The 18,286-nt window shown below is 53.3% G+C and overlaps 3 protein-coding genes across 3 annotated transcripts; 1 reads left to right on the top strand and 2 right to left on the bottom strand.

The window, feature by feature from the left end:
• Positions 1–338: 338 nt before the first annotated feature.
• PG985_009375 (uncharacterized protein) lies at positions 339–1,140 on the top strand (the record flags this gene model as incomplete). Its single annotated transcript, XM_066829143.1, has 3 exons — positions 339–538; positions 636–921; positions 991–1,140. The coding sequence occupies 3 exons, from the start codon at positions 339–341 to the stop codon at positions 1,138–1,140; spliced, it is 636 nt and encodes a 211-aa protein (XP_066684055.1).
• A 3,722-nt stretch (positions 1,141–4,862) lies between these two features.
• On the bottom strand, positions 4,863–5,550 carry PG985_009374 (uncharacterized protein; the record flags this gene model as incomplete). Its single annotated transcript, XM_066829142.1, has 2 exons — positions 4,863–5,165; positions 5,287–5,550. 2 exons carry the CDS (start codon positions 5,548–5,550, stop codon positions 4,863–4,865), a joined length of 567 nt encoding a protein of 188 aa, XP_066684054.1.
• Positions 5,551–14,115: 8,565 nt separating this feature from the next.
• On the bottom strand, positions 14,116–17,545 carry PG985_009373 (uncharacterized protein; the record flags this gene model as incomplete). The annotated part of the gene is made up of 3 exons (XM_066829141.1): positions 14,116–15,204; positions 15,319–16,264; positions 17,229–17,545. 3 exons carry the CDS (start codon positions 17,543–17,545, stop codon positions 14,116–14,118), a joined length of 2,352 nt encoding a protein of 783 aa, XP_066684053.1.
• Between the last annotated feature and the right edge of the window lie 741 nt (positions 17,546–18,286).

The following is an 18,286-nucleotide window of genomic DNA, read 5'->3' as shown; positions in this document are numbered from 1 at the left end:
TTGTTGGTCTTGTCGTCGCCGTCGCACCCGTCGATGACGGCCCGCGTGAACCGGTTCTCGCAGTCCGGCGCGTCCTTGGGGATCTTGTTGTCCGAGGACCCTTCCCGGCCCACCGACAATTCTAGCTCGTTCACCGACCCCTCGTTGTACTTGACCTTGCCTTACGTCTGCCCGCAGAAGGCCGTGGCGGCAGACATCCCTGGAATGTAGTAAGCCGGAACCCCCACAGGGAAGGCTGTGTTTCAGGTTTCAAAGAGTAAGATTGACTACCAACTCCAACATCACTCCCATCGCTTTCCTGCTTGCATCCCAATCAATTCATTTCTGCCTGTGCCAAAATGCGTATCCTAAGTTTCGGGGAAGCGACAAGAGCTTTAGGACTGCTTCAAGGCCTCCAAAAGCCCTTGAACAGCGGAACACCACTCGCCTCGACGGCCATTATCCCCGGCGGAACTCCATTCACGTTATGCCCCGAGTCACGCTCTACCGACCTCTTTCAGATCTCGTCTGTTGTGATTGAGCGACAGCCTGTATACATGTAAGATGAAGGCGTCTCGGCCGAAGTCATTGAAACTGGAGCCACTGATTTGATTGTCTGTTTGTTGCTAACGCGCCGCACCAATTTCCACAAACAGCGATGATATGTTCACAGTTCATATCGAAGGAGAGTTCCAAGATACCTTCTCGGCTAATGCTACCTTCGACATCACGGGGAACTGCGGCTCGTACTGCGATGCGTACGGCGCGCCCCCGGAGGAAAGAGGGGGCGAGACGGACCGGGAATCTTTCTGCGAGTTCCATCCGATCGAGCAGCCTCTCGGCGAGTCGCAGAAGAAGAAGGACACGACATGTCCGCCCGAGAAAGGCTATGCCATGATCAGTCCCATGGGGTGGGCTATGCCTATGTTTCTTTGGTGGCCGGTAAGCAATGCAACCTTTTTCTTCACTTTACTTTTCGTTCCTTGGCTGATGGTGACTGACACGATGCAGCAAGTGTATAACTTCACATTTGATGCCAAGACAGAGGACGGCAGGAGGATCTACTGCCTCACGGCCGAGGTCTGTATGAGATGGGAGGACGAGGAGAAGAACAAGAGATACAGTACGGGTCCTTGGAGTAACTGCACGTGGCCACTTTAGAAACCAAAATACCGACGAACTGCAAAAGAACGAGGAGCATCCAAAGATAATGCGATTCGAATCGCATGCTTAGAAAAAGAAATTTTTCTAAGAATCCTCAAAAAAGGCAAAAAACATACAACACCGAGGATTCCCAGGTCGTCACCGACCCTAGTACTAATTCGGCTCTCTGCTGCTTATATATGGGAGAGCGGACGGGATCCCTAGTTTTCAGCAGGATGTGGTCGTATGTGAAAGACCTGACTGCTACAATTGATTATAACGAGCCTCGTAGAAGAGGTTTAGTTGGCTGGCTATCAACATGCTATTGAGTCGCAAAGTAGGCTATGCATTATTACCTGCTTCTTCACGTTACCCATGTGTATGCGCGCGTCTCGGTTATCTTGATACTTCCGAGTTTGCGCATGTCGCGAAGTCGCGGGGTCTGCAAGTAAGCATGCACAGGAAATCTCTTACCTTCGCATTCGCAGGGCCTCTAGTGCTGGGCATCATCACGACTATCAGATCAGATCAGCTCAGCTTATATCAGCATCCAATCCATTCGCGTACTAGGACTTTCCCGGTCCTCCGATCGTGCCGCTCACGCCACTTCCGGGCATGATGCATGTAATATGTTACGGACCGGAGTATACATTGGTGCCCGCTTACCGGATGGATATGGTCTCGTCAGACACGCTTGTCAGATACATACATGCATGCATGGGCTGAGACTGACAGCCACAAGCACGCTGAGGCTAATGGCGGTTTGCTTAGACAGTCCACCCCTTTAGAGGGAGGAAGGAACGGCTCACCCATCTGCCGCATCCATGTTGTCCGTACTTACTCGCACACTTGCCGGGGGCGGGTCGTGAAGGAGGCGCCACCGCCGTCGCCTGATATGATATGGGCCTGTCTGTCTGACGTGATCCGGAGCCGAACGAACACCTCCCATTACGATGAGGCATACACATACACATACTATACTATGTGTTGTATTGTGTAGTACTTTGGGCATCGGGACAACCATTGAAGTCGCATCTCTCATGTCTCTCCACGTACTGCATGCGACGATGAGGAGGTCCCCAATAAACACAGCACATATTCGGTGATAGGATATACACCTCTTTCGAGAATGTCAAGCTGAAGAAACTCCTTGAGCCACATTGCCATCGTCATACTACGAGAGAGATCGAAATAAATAGCTCTGAGTGGTATGGCTGACTGCGTTACTATATAGTCAACCACTATCATCGTCATCTGGTGTCAGCCCATTCTAGACTTTCTCATCTACGGGAACCTGTGAAGTTCAACAGATGGGACACCTCCCGGGACAAGCAGCCGTGACCACCTAGCTAGCTATCTCCTCCCCAGGAGAGTCGAAGCATACCTGTAGCCCAGATCTAGCAAACGGAGGTAGGTAGTCAGGCCCCATCAGCCCCTGGTGAGGAGCCAGCTCCTTAGTAGTACGAGCCCCGGCTGGCACGCGCATACGCGGATCCTCCCTCCCTGACCCGTGGTCAGATACGCAGTGGTTTCCGCGGAGCCGCACGCCCTGATCATACAGGAACGCTCCGGCACTATTACAATACAACTTCCTCGTATTTTCAGTTTCCAGTATCAGTATTGACCGTAACGCATCAGCTTTAATAGACGCTGCTCAGCTCAAGTTCGATCGAATCCTCTCCAAGAGAGAGAAAGAGAGAGACGCAATCGCGTGCCGTGTAAACGCCATAACCGACCCCAAACGTAAGAAAACTTTCAGTCAATACAGATCAGTTGCAGCTTGAACGAGATAATGCTGCTATTGGATAGGCACCTTCGTCCGTAGTCGCACAGGGCTGCTGGCGACCACTCCATCAACAATCAACGCTATCTATATACCTACTTATCCATGAAGAAGCCATGGTTAAATAATATGTGGTATACACACTCACCTACCGCACGTATTTGAGCCCTTAAAGAGCGCGCGCACAGCACGCAAATCCCCGCTATCTCCCTATCCCCTCCAGAATTCCCCTCTCCCCCTTAGACTGACTCACTCGGCTCCCCCCGACAGCCTCGCCGCCCCCACGTTACCCAAGCCAACCGCGCGCGAGCCAGAGACAGATGGAGGTGGATCGTGGGATGGACGGTGCTACCAGAACACACACAACCCTGGGACCACTAGCATGCTAGCAAGCAACATTGAACCGTATCACGAAAAGGAGACAGACAGACCGGGCGGGTACCACAAGACCAGAACACGGAAAGCCACATGGGGAACACAGGGAGACACACACGGCTGCAACACCCAATTCCCGCGTGCTTATGCGGGCTCCCGACGATGGGGTTCTGGATTCCCCTGCCACCATCGCCTTGTGCGCTCGCGGGTATGCAGAAGACCTGTCCAGGAAGGCGTAATGGCAAGGCCGGAAATGGTGTAACGGCTAGGCAACCTGCTGGATCATACATACACACATTCGCATCAGTACATATCTGCAGATACGCCAGTCTCAACATGTTACAGATATCACAATGGCAGCAGCAAAGAGAAGCGAGGTTTGGAGTAAAATCAAGGCTGAAAAGCCAAGTGATCGGATTGCCAAGAGGGGGTAACGCAAGCCAAAGCAAGGTCTACCTCTTTACCTCTACCCTATCCCCAAGTATCCTACGCTCGCTGTTGTTGCTCCGCCCAATAGAGTATAGGACATAAAACGTGAAGTTGAACGAGGAGCACCGGTATTTCTACGCAGGCGCTCCATGCAAATCTTGCAATTGATACAGGTGGAAAATAGTAAAAACCAGAGTAAACAAAAACGACATGTGCTTCAGCAGTGGTGAACAAAAAGATATCATCCCGTTTATTTGCATCGTCGAAAGGATCGATGACATAACAACCAACTCCCTCTCCATGATGTTGAGCGCGAAAAAGCACCATCGCCAGTTGATTTCCCCGCGCGCCGCCCAGCAAAAACCCAATTGCTCTGTGGTTGGAGATTCTCTTCTCTTTGACCCGGATATTTCCCAATTGTAGCAAAACCCGACCCCGAAACAAGAAACACCCCTTCCTTATGTGTGGACGCAAAAAACCCCGGCCTGCCTGCTGTGCAATAGCAATATGTGACAAAAACGCGACCGAAACCCCCATCAAAACACTTGCTCTATATGTGGTATTTTCTTCTCGTCGTCAAGAAACCCATAATGACTTTATCGTAGCCGCTGCCGTATGATCCCAAATAAGACTCCGTGGTATGAACACCATGCGATTAAGTTTTGTAAGAAAAGCAGAACCCCTGAGTTGGAACGCCCATTCGTGAGAAAACCAAAAGCCGCCCCATCTTGTGCGGAGGTCGAAACACCCAAAATTTTCCGTGGTATTTTTGAATTCCAGGTAGAAAAACCGAAACGCAAGCAAAGAGGTATCGAATATCTTCAGAAAAAACATGCCGTATGTCCATCGTGAACGCTCTGCCAAAACAAAGCTTGCGAGGAACACAATGTAATATGTCGTTTAAGAATATTTGTACAAGTCGTGAGTGGTGAAGGTGGTATAAAGTGGAGAGTCGGCAATTGCGGACCCCCATGCGCCCTATTTTTGTGAAGATATAAGATTGTCGTCGATGCCTGATGTCCGCTTCGATGTCCGCCGAGAGGAAAAGACGTTCTCGGTTTAAACACGAATGAGCAATTACAGAGGAAAAACTCCAATGAGTTCTATTCATACCAGTTGGAGACGGTACGGGAAAGCGGCCCAAGGACCTGCTTTACCACCGTCGACCAAGAGGCTGCTGCATCCGGCCGGGCGAGACCGAGGGCGGCGGGCTGGACATGGTCAGGCCGTTGGCGGGGTTGATGATGGGAATGGCGTTGCGAGCCCGGGTGGCGGCGGGCTGGTGAAGCTTGAGAGTGGCCTGCTGGCTCTGGTAGGTAGGCGGGATGAAGGCCGGCGAGGAGGAGTTGAGAGAGAAGGCCGAGGCGACCTGTTGAGGATGTTGCGTCGGAGAGGAGTTAGGAGAGTTGCTCGACAGAGATGAACGGTCCGACGATGCGCTGCTTATCGAAACCATCTGAATGAAGAAGCCTCATTAGTCCAATGCTCTTTGACGACTCGGCCACCCGCAATGGGTTTCGTGACTAGTGGTACATGGTGCCAATGCAGGTGGCTCCGGGTGTATGCGGCAGACTTACATCGCTCTCGGTCAGCAGCTTGGGGCAGAACTCCATGTCGTCCTCGAGGTCGAAGGAGCGGCTGACTTCGAATTGGTTGCGGAAGGTAGAGACGACAGCGGATTCCGTGAGCTCCTTCATGCTCCGTACACCTCGGAACTGCCTGTGGGAGTTTTGGGAGACGGAGAGCCTCGGCGCCCTTCGGTTGCGGCCGTGGTGGTTGTGAGTAGGCGCGGGCGCCGGAGCCGTCGGCTGGTGGTGAGTGTATTGGTAGTATTGAGACATGGTTATGGTATACTCGGATCAAAGTAGCAAAGGCTAATAATGATAATGGATTGTTTGTTGATGTTGTTGGTGATGCAGCGCCGGCGGAATGGGTTGTTGGTTGTGGGTTGGGGGTGGTCGAGTTATCTTGAGTATGTATGTAGTAAGATCGTAAGATCGTTTGAGTTGCAGTGTGACAGTTGACAAGAAAGACCGTTTGGGGTGGCGGTGAGATTCCCTTTCGCAGCGGAGGGGGTGGTACGTGCGCCTTGCTGAGCTGTGGGTGGTCGGCTAAAGGGGGTCGGGGCACACAACACAGCTGGGTGGGTGTGGATTCGCCGGTGCGGTATTAAAATTGAGCTGCTGCTTTTTGAAACAATAACAACAACAATGAAGTCACTGCGTGTCGCAAGGAACCAAGTGAGCGAGCGAGTGATAAAGAGTGATAGAGAGAAGATAGATAATAGTCGAGTCTGGATTGCAAACAAAGCCGGAGAGACCTTTTTCTTTTCCTTTCTACAATTTGAGAGAGAGGGAGCAAATTTTAATTGGTATGATGGTTTGCAGGGAGAAGGTTGCTCTGATAGCTTAACAGATATTGATGGATGGTTGGGTTTGGATTGGGCTGGATTGGATGCGAGGGGAAGGGGGAGGAGGTGGGCGAGAGAGGTTCTGGAAAGGCAAAGGATTTTGTTGGAAGGATGGGGGGCAGCGAGCCAGCCAGCGGGATGGGGGAAGCGTGAGCGCGAGTGTGAGAGTGCGAGCAGCAAAGCAGGTCTCTGGCCAGTTCTGGTACGGTACCTCCTCAAGGGTGCAGCAGGGTGGAGAAGAGGTAGGGGGGAGAGACCCAGCAGGAGGGGGGACAACAATTGGCCATGCTTGCCATGCTGGAGTTGGGAGGGTGGCAGCGAATGCCCAAAGGAAAGTTGCAGTGGAGCCCACTAGACTGGCCTCGCAGATGAAGAGTGGAAGCAGATTGGCCCCCTGAGCCCTGGTTTTGAGCAGGCAGGGACAAGCATGCCACAGACCATGATCCGGTCTCTGAAATTATGGGGGATGACCGGATAGGCCAATCAACCCATCTTCGCCACACGCTAGACCACGAAGCCTGAGCCAAGGGCTTGACGCCATCCCCAGCAAGGTCTAGCATCCAATGCCTTTTTGGGGTGAACCGCCGTCTCTCTTCTCGGGTTTCCTTCGTCCATTGGCTATGATCAGCCAGTTCAGCTTTTTGTGCATGCACAGTGTGTTTGGATGTGCGTGTGTGCGTCGGGTGGGTAATATGCAGACTGCTGCTCTTCTTGCGCAGGCAGGACGATTGCGGTGGCGAGACATTTCCCATTGTACGTTGTGTGTTCATGTCGCTCTCTCCCGCCGCCCGATTATGCAGCTCTTCCCACCGTACCACTCATCGTGGAAAGGCAAGCTAGGTAGGCTCACTTGATGTCAGTCAAGACCATGCACATGGTTCAACCAAGGTGAATCACTCCAGTGAACTGTGTCAGTGTATCATGCCGGATGCATATCATGGATGGTTAGCAGTATTACCTTCTGCCGTATCTCGAAACTATGGCCCATCCCAAGAGACCGGTTATGCGGGTAACGGCTGTGTTGAACTCTCTCCCCTTTCCCATGCACCAGCACGTAGTGTCAACCTACCTTCGAATAAGAAGTAAGGCTGTACATCCGTCGTGTCGCCTCCGAACCCTTGCATACCCTGCCAAAGCCTGGCGGCGGGTGCTGGGTGCTGACCGCAGTTAACGCAGCTCAACCCTCTTGTGCCCTGTTCAGCTCAGTGGTCCGTGTCTGAGAATGACAATCCAATACCAGCCGACCAAGCAGTGCATGTACCAGCAATGAAATCAGCAGACCCTCCATGAACGGTGGTGGTTGTAACTTGTGGGTCGATAATTCCCAAGGACTGGATGGGACTTGTCGGGGGGCAAATCTATCGAATCTCGGGAACCCTAGCGAAAGACAGAATAGTAGCCTGGTCGCAATACCGTTTCCTCTTATTACCGGAAGATGAGTTCTATTTTGGTGGTGGATGCACTAATAATACTACATTACCTACTGCAAATCAACGATGCTTTTCATTTCCAGCTTTCTCGAGATTCCCGCGTCCCGCCCGCTAGAGCGGCTGCTGGAAGCTTGGGTGCGCGAGCAGCGAGTGCTGCGCTGTAATTTGTTGGGGCCGGTGAAAACGGAGCCTGGTATTAGGGCTGCTGGAGGTACATGGAATACACACTCTCTCTACCTCTGCCTCTCCCTTCGACTCACTCGCTCGCACACCACCACCAACCCCCCTGTGCGACACAGTTGCTAGTAGGTATGTATGTACATGGTTGTAAGCCTCGTCGGAGAGTGTGCCACTGCATGGGAAGGGAAAAAAAGAACATTGATGAACCCCTGCGAGTCTGTGCTCCTCCTTGCCCTTCGTGACCCCAGGAAATTCGTTCAATCCTTATTCACGGTGGCACTTCCGTACCGAATCCTACCGGCGACTAGGGGTGCTTCCTGTCACGAGTGGATTTGGTGGCTACCTGTAGGTGACATGAACCCTCCGCAGGGTAAATGATGGTTAATTGCGTGTGCGGAAATCGTTCCTTCCTGTTATTGAGTCGTGAGCCGTGATTTGATATGAGCGCGAAGGTGGTTTCGTCGTATCGGCATCTCGATTTGGACTTGGAGGCCATCGAATTGGGATGACTGCCAAACAGTATTACGTCGTCGATACACAGCCGCCGCCGTCTGTTTGTTATTGTTTTTGGGCTTTCCCGATTCTGACAGGCAACCGGCGCTCTCCAGGGGCGGCGGCCAGTTGCTGCAGCGCATCGCAGAGATCTGCGAATAGATACATATTTACTTTGCAGCGACCGACCCGTACGTTGCTTTTCACGTCCACGGAAAACTTTGTAACCTTTGTGATTCAAGAGGAAACCAAACAGACCGTCGTCTTAGCTGTGGGCAGGTTTCATCTCGACTGACCACATTTCAGAGTCTCTATCTAGCACTGTGACGCAGCCTTCTGTGTATGTGTATGTATGTAGGTACTGTACTGTACGATGTTGCATGTTTCTAGACTTTTGACGCGCCTGCCCCGGGTGACCGTGGTATTGAGCCATTTGCTGTTTGGTGATATGGATATCTATCTCTATCTGTCTCCGTACGACTACAAACATTCATTACCTTACCGCTTCCCGAGTGGGTGTCGCGTCTGAGCGTCGGGGTTACCCGGCTCCTCTGGATAGGTGGCAGGTGGCAGGGTGGCCGTCGTGGTGGATGGCCGCGCTGAGATGGCAATTCGCAATTCAGTCGACATATCCATTGTGGTGTTGATCTGATCCCATCGTGGGTAGGCTCACGCAACCTTCAACCACGGCAATTTGCCCTTCGGCGCGGCAGGTCGGCTAGGTATGCAGTAGTAGGTAGTAGGTAGGATTTTCCCTCTTCGTTGTACAAATGCACCTTTGACTGGGATCTAATGCAAGCCACCTGCATCGGCGCGCCGTCGAGATTGGTCAGGTCTCGTGCCTGATACTCCGTACAAGGGCAGCATGTAGGCGACTGGCCACGGGAGGGCAAATGACTGGACGAGCTGGAGCTGGCTGCTATGCAAGCAGTTCGAATACAAGTACAGCGTGGCAGGTGGGTGCATGGTGTGGTGTCCAATGCCCATCGGCCAGCGCAAAATGAAGGTGGGTGACTGGCTACTGAGTTCGAATCAGAGAGAGCGCGAGTCCTCAATACCGCCCGACTTCCTTCTTGGCTGCATTGCCTCGAGGAAATCACACAGACAGTGGCACGCTTCTTTTCGCCATTCTGCCATAGCAGCAACGGGCGTCCTGCGAGAACTTACTAAAGGCTGCTGTCAGATACCAGGACCTGGGGATATACAGTTTGTAGTATATGTCCACCATAGCTTGACAGTTTCAGAGAGCCGTCCAGGCTGATATGGTTTCATTAGCGATTCATGCGTTTCTGCCACTGGCACCCACCGTCCCGAGCCCACAACATTCGGCGCAGAAGAGCAGAAGCAGCGAAAGCGGTTTCATCTGATGACGAGGTCCCGCTAAGGGAGAGGGTTTTCTTCCCAGCATGGGCACAGCCACACACGGTACCTCCAGACTAATGTACATACCTGCCGGAATTATGCAGAGAACAAAACTAGCTGCGGGCTGTGCAGTAACATAGACCCTGTCATATTTTTTTTACGGCGTCCCAAACGGCTGCAGCGAACCGCCAACACTCACTTCAGCCGCCTGGCCCTGTCGTGTCGAACCCGTACCGGCGCAAACTGTTGGTCTTTGCATCAGTCCGATTGACCAAGCATCAACAAGATTGCCTACTTTCACACCAGGTAAATCGGTGAATCAAGCATCCAGCAGCGCACCGTTCAACCGTTTGCGCGTTGACCAGTATGGTAGCAGGCGCCGGCGACGATCTCAGGTCATTGCTCGTCCTTGCTCGTCGCTTCCATGCTATTCGTCGAATCGTCGACCCCTTCTTCGAGACAGTTCTCGACCAAGTTCGACCCCAGCCACCAAGGTTGTCGCCGTGTCGATCTTTCCCGCGCCCGTTCCCTACCTGTGACGAATGAGGCAAATTGAAGCCGGGCATCTAGACATTGGCATCTTCGGGGAGATGCTTGATTACTCCGATATCTATCTTACGGTTGCACCAGATGACGAGAGAGACAGAGAGCGCATGAAAAAGTGCTTACGTTGGACGAGTTAGTGAGGTATCTGTGCCGTTGATTGTCTTTTGCCCCCAATGCCAATCAGCGGGGAAAGCTCCTCCGGGGCGTACGCAACGTGAATCCTTCGCAAATCCTGCTGACGGGGAATTTACATTTGGTTGATGACAGCTTCCGTGAGCTTTCCCCATGCTGATGATCTTATTGTAAAGTTGCATAGTTGCGTTACAATGTGATCTGGCTCGTGATCGGCTGTCGATCATTGAAGGTTACTGGTTGCTGTTGTTCATGATCTCCCCCCTCGGCAACTCGGGGCAGTGAAGAAAGACTGTTGCTATTTTGGTCCCCCTTTTCACTTTCACGTACGATACATGTATGTAGTTTCGATGGTAGCTGCCGCTTTGTTTGCTTGGTAGGCCAGGAGCCAAACTGCTAAGCAAATGGTGTGTATTAGGTGTGGCCGGGTGGCAGTAGTTGCGGTTGCGGTGGCCGCAGTTGTCTCAGCTCCCCAAGGCTGAGAGGTGTCTGGACCAGAGGATCTGCAACTTTGATTCCCCCGAAAGGCATGTCGCTCAACCCGAACGGCTCCGTGCAGAAACTCCGTGAAGCTGTGAAGGGCAGCAGGCAGACGATGTGTCAAGTACCACATGTGCGACCAGGACGGTTGTGCCACCGTTATCTGGTCCCTGCCAGTAACGGTAGCTCTGCCAGTAGCTTGCCCAACCCCCTGCAACCATGGCGGCGCTTGTGATGGGCTCGTCAATGCACAATTTTACACAGTACTCCCCTCCATTTTCATAATACCATCGTCCGCCTCCGCACAGTCCAGGAGAGGCCGCTATCGACACTGCCCTCACCGCCGGTCGTGTGCGCTTCTGGAAATCTTCCTATCCCACATCCCGCCGACGTTGTCATGCATCAGCCGCTAGATGAGGTTAAGGCTGCTCCAGCGGGCTCACGATGTGTTGAATGTTTCAAATCGCTTACTGCGGCCTACCTAAATCAGAAAGCTTCGTTGACCGATCTGGTCAAGAGACGGATGTGATATGCTTGTACGTACTTGGTACTAGGTATTGTGCATTCATTCTCTCACACTACTCTCCCTCGTTTGCCTCGCCTTACCGTTCCAGCTGCCTGTCGACCCCACTCGGGGGAAAGAAGACTCGAAGGTAGGAGAGTGGGAGTGGAGGATGGACCCTTTCTACATTCGATCCAAGTTCGAGGCTGCCAAGGCTCTGCTACTTCGCGATGCTCGCCTGGCATTAAGCGGTGCGGCCCTGGATGGCACTTGAGCGTATCAGGCGCGCAGCAGGATTTGGATCGCTCGTGGGCAAATCAACCACCTGACTGGCCGGGCTGGATGGGCTGGACCTGAGTAGGTAAGGTTAGGCGCCTGCCTTCTGCCCGTCCTAGCACCTTGGGACCTGTCTCTTCTTCCTGCTTGGCTGAGCCCCGCCGGTAATACAAGCGGCAAAGCAAAGACCCTGCAGCCAGCCAAACCACTTGACCCCAAATGACTCTGTCTCGTTTTTCTTTCTTTCTCGTGTCCTGTAAGTAATTCTCCGGGGCCCGGCAAGCAGCCATGCCTGTCCCAAACCCCCGAATTCGTATGCGCGCAATGCAACCGATTCAGGTTTCCTTTTCCTTCCTGCAAAGCTGCCAAGGCTGGGAAATTCTAAAAAGGGGGGAACTCTTTTCTCGAATGAGAATGAGGACGAGGACGCACGGGAATCCAGAGAATCCCCTCCCCCTCCTCCTTCCCCCCTACAAGGGATTTCTCGGAGGGGATCTCGCTACTACGGGTTGATTCGCAGCTACTCGTCGCTAAACCCCCATTTCCCGCCCATTCGGTAAAGTCGGCGGCAAAGATAGGGACCTGGCTCCCTTGGAACCTTTTTCCTTTAGGGGGCCCTGTACGACGTAGAGTACATAGTAGCAGCAGTAGGGGCCCCAAAAAATTCAGCGGGAGTACGTGCGGGAACCCCGCCCAAATCGTCATTTTTCGCCTCGCGGACTCCGGGCCTACTACTTCGTAGGCAGGCCAGGTTCGGGGACTGACGTCTTCTGCCCTCGCTGGCTGCCGATGATGATGACGGCTCCGAATGATATGATGCTGTTTTGCTGGGCTTTGCGTCAGAACTATAGGCGACAATCCAAACAATAATGGAATGATCAACATTCGACATAGCGAGACTTTCTGAACTCGAGCCAATCTATCCAAACCTTCCTAGGCACAGCTTTAGGTAGCCATAGCGGGCGCGCGCACCAATGCAACTACCACAGTACAGGGCTGAGAGTGTGCTTGCTTTGCGGGATGTCACCCGGCCAACCGACTCATGTTCGAATGACGAACAAAATGTGACAAGATTGAAGTCGATTGCCCATGATTACCACCCCGCAATATATGAACTTTGTATGATCAGATATGTTTCTGCTTTCTCTTCGCGTGCCGATCCGATCCGATCCCAGTGAGCCCTGGTAATGTTTTCGGATCGAGGAGTTGTATACCGTCGGCCGAGTTTTGAATGCTCATTCGGCATCGGGCCACATCAGGAGACATTGACGACACAAACTGCAATTACCCTCCTACGTAGATGCTGCCGACCAAACACATTCCTGAGTGGAATCCCGCATGCAGCAGAAATACCTTTTCCCGTGGGGTTATGCTTCTCGATACGGAGAAAGACGAAAAAGAAACGCCAGTGCCTAGCTGGGCTGCCATGTCATGCCATGTGCCTGCCATGCGGCCCTTCCCTTCCTGTACTGTAGTAAGTAGTCCTCCCGTAGTCTCAGAAACAACCCGATGAATTGGGGAATTCGATGTGGACGTGCAGCGATCCGCATCCGCGTGACCGACCTCTGGAAGGAATGCTGGCTCGGGTGTTGCTGCTGCAGCTGGATGAATCAGGGCGTGTTAGCCCCCTCCTAAGGTCAGACACTTACCCCTGAGTCTATCCGTGTTGTAGCATTTCGGTATGTTGACCTACCAACCCGGCAAATGTCCTTCTACTCGATGATGCGCATTACATAGTTTCGAGGCGGGCACGATGACATGAGAGTGCCTTTTGAACAGATAGCAGAAGTTAGTCACGATGTCCTCGAGAATATAGAAACCAAAAGTTATTTTCTGAATGTCATTCATTCATTACTATGGTACATGCTACGTGATGATCAGAGAAGAAAAAGAGGACTACGACCGGAACCCCTTGACGTGAGAAAGAAAGAGAACAACAACACCATGTGTACGTGTTCGTCCCGAAGGCTTCCTTCTCAGAAAAACGCCTCGAAGGTGTCTTCCCGGGGATCAAAGTGGCCCCAACGACCATCTTCCAAGCCTAGTAATCCATCTTTCCTCATAGAATGTACCCCTGAAAACCCCCCAGCGGCCCAGCGGGCCCAGTGGGCATCATCATCCGTAGAAAAACAACGCCGTGCTGCTTCTGTTGCTCCCCAGCCATGAGGAACAGGACCCGTCGAATGCGGGAAGAGGGGTTTGCCTGAACTCCCCGTGCAAAGCAGTCGTGGGCGAGAATGCAGTATGACAGAACAGGCGAAAGAAAAAGAGAAAAGAACAGAATCCGAATGTGCCGACGAAGCGAGAAAAGGGGGAAAGGAGTATTCGGGCAGCAGCGTACAGTAGGGTACGGCAAGAACGAGGAAATAGAACCGGTCGGCAATGGGTTTCTTGCCAATCAATCCCTCATCAAGTCTGCAAGAGAAGTAACCAGCCATCCGTCCATTTCCTTGGTTGTTGAAGCAATTGTCATATGCCACAGTATCCTCAGAGTCTGTACCGAGGTCATGATCGAGCGTATTCATCGTTGCGCGTATGCGTACCCTCAACGAGTTTGATAGGAGCAGGAAAGGTCCCCGGTGAACAAGGCATTTGCTCAAAGGAAAGATCGTCCACCGCTAGGAACACGATAAGCCATGGACGGCAACGTAACCAGACTATCATCCTCCTGTGGCTGATCCTGATCCCCCAGCTTAGGGGGCACGGGAGGAGGGTAATGCAGCACGCTCTGATCATGCTCGCTCTGCTCAGCCATCGAAGTATCCGCCATACCAGCACCAGCCGCGCCCGAAGGCGACTGAGGAGCATCAGCAAAGCTGACCTTCTGCTGCACCTGTGACGATGGTCGCTGAATAGCCGTTTGCTGTTGCCGATACTGCTCCGGAATCCGCGAATCCTCCTCATTGTAGCCCTCGTTCTGCTGCTGCTGTTGCTGCTGCTGGAACGAAACATCCCCAGCCTGCGTAACACTCATGACGCTCGCGTCATGTCCCATAGCGGCCGCGACCTCGTGCGGGAGAGCGCGGATGGACGCCTCGCGGGTGCGGCGGACGGCGCGCTCGCGCTCGACGACGACCTTGAAGAACTGGCTGACCTCGGCGAGGGCGCGGTGCATGCCCTCGGCGGCGCCCAGCAGACCGAGCAGGGCCTGGGCGTCGAGGACGTGCTTGGCGATGACGCTGTCGGGCTGGCAGAGGGTGCGGACGCGCATGACGCGGGCGTTGCACTTGACGGCGTAGAGGACGGCGTCGACGGCCGTGGTCGCGTCTTCGGCGCCGGCGCCGGCGCCCGACAGGGTTTCGCGGTGGTGATTGTGGCTGTGGCCGTAGTGGGAAGCGTGGTAGAACCGGAACTGGTACAGATGCAGGCGCACGAGCTCGACCTGGGTCTCGAGGTCGTAGCGGAAGCCGACGACGCGGGGGCGGCCCTTGGCGGCCCATCCGTCGGACACCTTCTTCAGCTTGGCCGGGTCGAGGCGGCCGCCGTTGAGCTGCGTCTTGATGTACATGTCCAGCGCGTTGGAGAGGGTGAACTCGAGCTCGCAGTACAGCAGAGACTGCTCGCGCGGGTCCAGCGAGATGGTCAGGCGCTTGCTGACGGACTGGCGGCGCGGCGACGTGGCCGCCGAGGCAAAGTTCTTGGAGCGAGGCCGGCTGCCATTGTTCTTGAAGTCTGCCTTCTCAGCCTAGAAAAAAAAAGTATCATCATATTAGCATTTGCTGCTTGAACGTAAAAGTGGGTTGAAAATGGAAAGGGATACGATGAATGATATTTGTGTTTTCACTGCGGCCTCACTTACCAAGTCACGAGCAACTTTCTTGATGCCATCGAAAATTCCCGACTTTCTCTGAGGCTCCGGCTTAGCTTCGGCAGCCGAAGTGTCCTTAAGCCAGCCATGTTCACCGAAGAGGTTCTTCTTGATGTGGACACTGCTGGCCAGCAGCCAGGGCGTCAGCGGGGTGAAGGGCTCCGATTGACTCGCATCGCGCTTGAGGTCGTTGGTGGTAGCCGACTTGGGGATGGCAGGACGCATGTTGCCCGGCTGCGAGTACGAGTGTCGAGGAGACGATGAAGAGTTCATAGTGGTGGGCATGGTCGAGGTGTCAGGGACCTCGGGCTCCTTCTGTCTCATATCGGAGACAGTGGTGCTCTTGGAGCGGAAGGGTGTTTTGAGCAGTGCAGACTCGGGGTTGGGCGTGTTGCTTTCCTTGTAATCGTTGTAGGCCCTGAGGACATTCAACTGACGGCCAATGTTGCCTGTGCGTTTTGTGATGTGCAGAGGACTGATGACTGGCGTTGAAGTAGTGGGAGGATCGCTAGTGTAAACAGACGATGAAGCATCATTGTAGGTGTTGTTGTGGTTGTTGTTGACAATGGTGCTATTGTTGCCCTCCAAAGCCGGGGTATTGGGGACAGGATTGTGAACGACCTCAATGTTGTTGCGAGAGCTTACAATCTCGCCGTACTTGCGGGCGTCGGCGAGGTTGAGAGGCACAGGGCGTCTTTTGTCCTTTTGGACGGTAGGAGCGGGTATCCTAGTCCGAGACGACGAGACCCTCACGGGTGACGAATTGTCCTGCGTTGGCGATCGTGAGACTGTGCGGATGATGGCACTCCAGTCGGTCTCTACAGTAATAGGGCGCTCACGTTCCTTCTCCTTGGCCTTTGATGACTTGGCATCCTTGCTGGGACCATGCTGCTGATCGAAGTCATACTTGTTATGACCATGGTCTTCACCGGCTGTTCTGCGATGGGCCTGGGCTCCCAAAGACGAGCTTCCCTCTTTGTGATGCAGCGTCTTCTTACGAGATCCCTGGGATTTTTCAGGGGGCATGGGAGAGTTGGGCTCATCGTCAATGCGATTTGCCGAAGCCGCCAATCTTTCGTCGTGTAAGTAGGGAGCACATTTTTCATTTAGTTCAAAGGAAAGGGAAAAATCACTTACATCGACGCCATCGCCCCCAATTGGGAGTCTGTCAAGCTGAGATGAATGTGCACGTCGCGCTTCTTGCGTCGCAGTCTGGGCGTGGGTGAAATGATGCGACTTGGCTTGCGAACGAGGGCCAAGTCACTTTCTCTCAGGGAAGAGGGGGAACTCGAGGTAATGTCAGTGGGTGCCTTTCGGACTGATCGCATAATAAGGTCGCTGAAATGCTCCGACGATGTACGAGAGAGTTGGGGGAGTTGTCCAAGATAGCTGAAGCGCAAGGTGTCGGATGCTGGTGGGATGGGTGACTGCGCTCGTGTGCGCTCGAATCTGGAGGGAGACGGCTCGTCCTTTGGGCTCTCAAGCTCCGGATCTTCAAATTCTTGACAATCGAAAAGACATTCAAGCCAAAGCCCGGTTTTTTGCAAAGGGAGAATGTCTGGTTGTGGGGTCAGTACGTGAGCTCACCATGAATACCGAGTGGGATGGATCGATTGTGCTGTGCTGTTTTGAACTGCCCCAAACCAAATAAACCAAATCACTTACCACAGGCCAACTGGTTGGGATGAAAGCCGTGTAGCGTTGAAGAGCAGTGTGGACCTGCACAGCGCCTACCCTTCTTCTGGTCTGCCCAAGGTAAAGGAACACAATGGTCAGCAGGGGATACATACAATCTTGGGATTGGAAGTTGGTCCCTACCGTATTGCAATTCTGCCAGTCCATCACTCGACGCCGATCTCGAGGATGGCAAAGTTTTTGCCGATGCCACCATCACCTCCGACGTCTTGTCCACGAAGGCCTCGACAACGGCTGATGATATCTCTTGAATACCAGCAGCCACTGCTGTGGTGTTATCAGCAGACAGAGGAGCCGCTGCTTTCCATCTTGCATATTCTTCAGGAGTCATGGCAGTCCGTTCAATAGACTGCTCCGGAGGAGATGCGGCAGTATCGGCACACTGGCCTTTCTCCTCCGCAACCTCCGGGATCTCGGCGTCTTCATCCTCCTTAGAGCTGCCGGATCTGGACTCATAATGGCTGATGTCCTCGAAAATGGGGCTCAAAGGCCGGCCTTGAATTTCCGTTGTCAACACGTCCATCCTCACGATCTCGGGTGGTGTTTACTGGATGATACTTACTTCTCCTCTCCGGTCTGTTGTTGTCGTCCATCTCGTAAGTTTTGGAGGGTGTGTGCCCTGCATGGACGATCAGAAGCTTCGTGAAAGAGAGTTTGCGTGGAAGGAGCTGCGTATTGGGCAGCCATCGACAGCTTGTAAGAACTTATTTGACCCACGCGGAGCAACGACATCATCGTGCCCCTCCGTCGGTAGGCAACGACATCGTGGCGCCCCTCGTTCGCACCATAGCTACCCCGGTTCCCATTGGCAACTTCAGATCGTGTTATTAATAGTAGCTAAACCATAGCAAATGCCAAGAACATATCCCGTTGCATCCGCACCTACGGACCAGTTGTGCCTCACCAACCTAGCTCGAAGGTAAACACTGGTACGTCGAGTCATGCCGCCCTGAAATATGCAAGCAGACCTGCACCGAAACCACATCTCACATCTCCGGAGTCTATCGTACACTGCATAATACCACATTTCCACCACCGACTTTCGATCATCCGGAGCTTCCAAAGATGGCCATACAGATGACACCGATCAACATAGGGTTTCCTCCAAAAGTCCATATTTGGTAGTCGACTTCACGCATAGCCCATGCCGAAGTGTTATACTAAGGAGTCCCAAGATCTTGCAATCGCTCCGAAGTGATACCTTGCGATACGGCACACAGCCGCGGCCTTGGATGCAACAGTTCGCATACGATTGGGGGGCGTG

This window comes from Apiospora marii (assembly GCF_038362585.1).
Source record: "Apiospora marii strain CBS 49790 chromosome Unknown utg000005l_segment0_segment0, whole genome shotgun sequence".
NCBI classification, from domain to species: domain Eukaryota; kingdom Fungi; phylum Ascomycota; class Sordariomycetes; order Amphisphaeriales; family Apiosporaceae; genus Apiospora; species Apiospora marii.
This window is presented reverse-complemented; position numbering and strand designations above follow the sequence as displayed.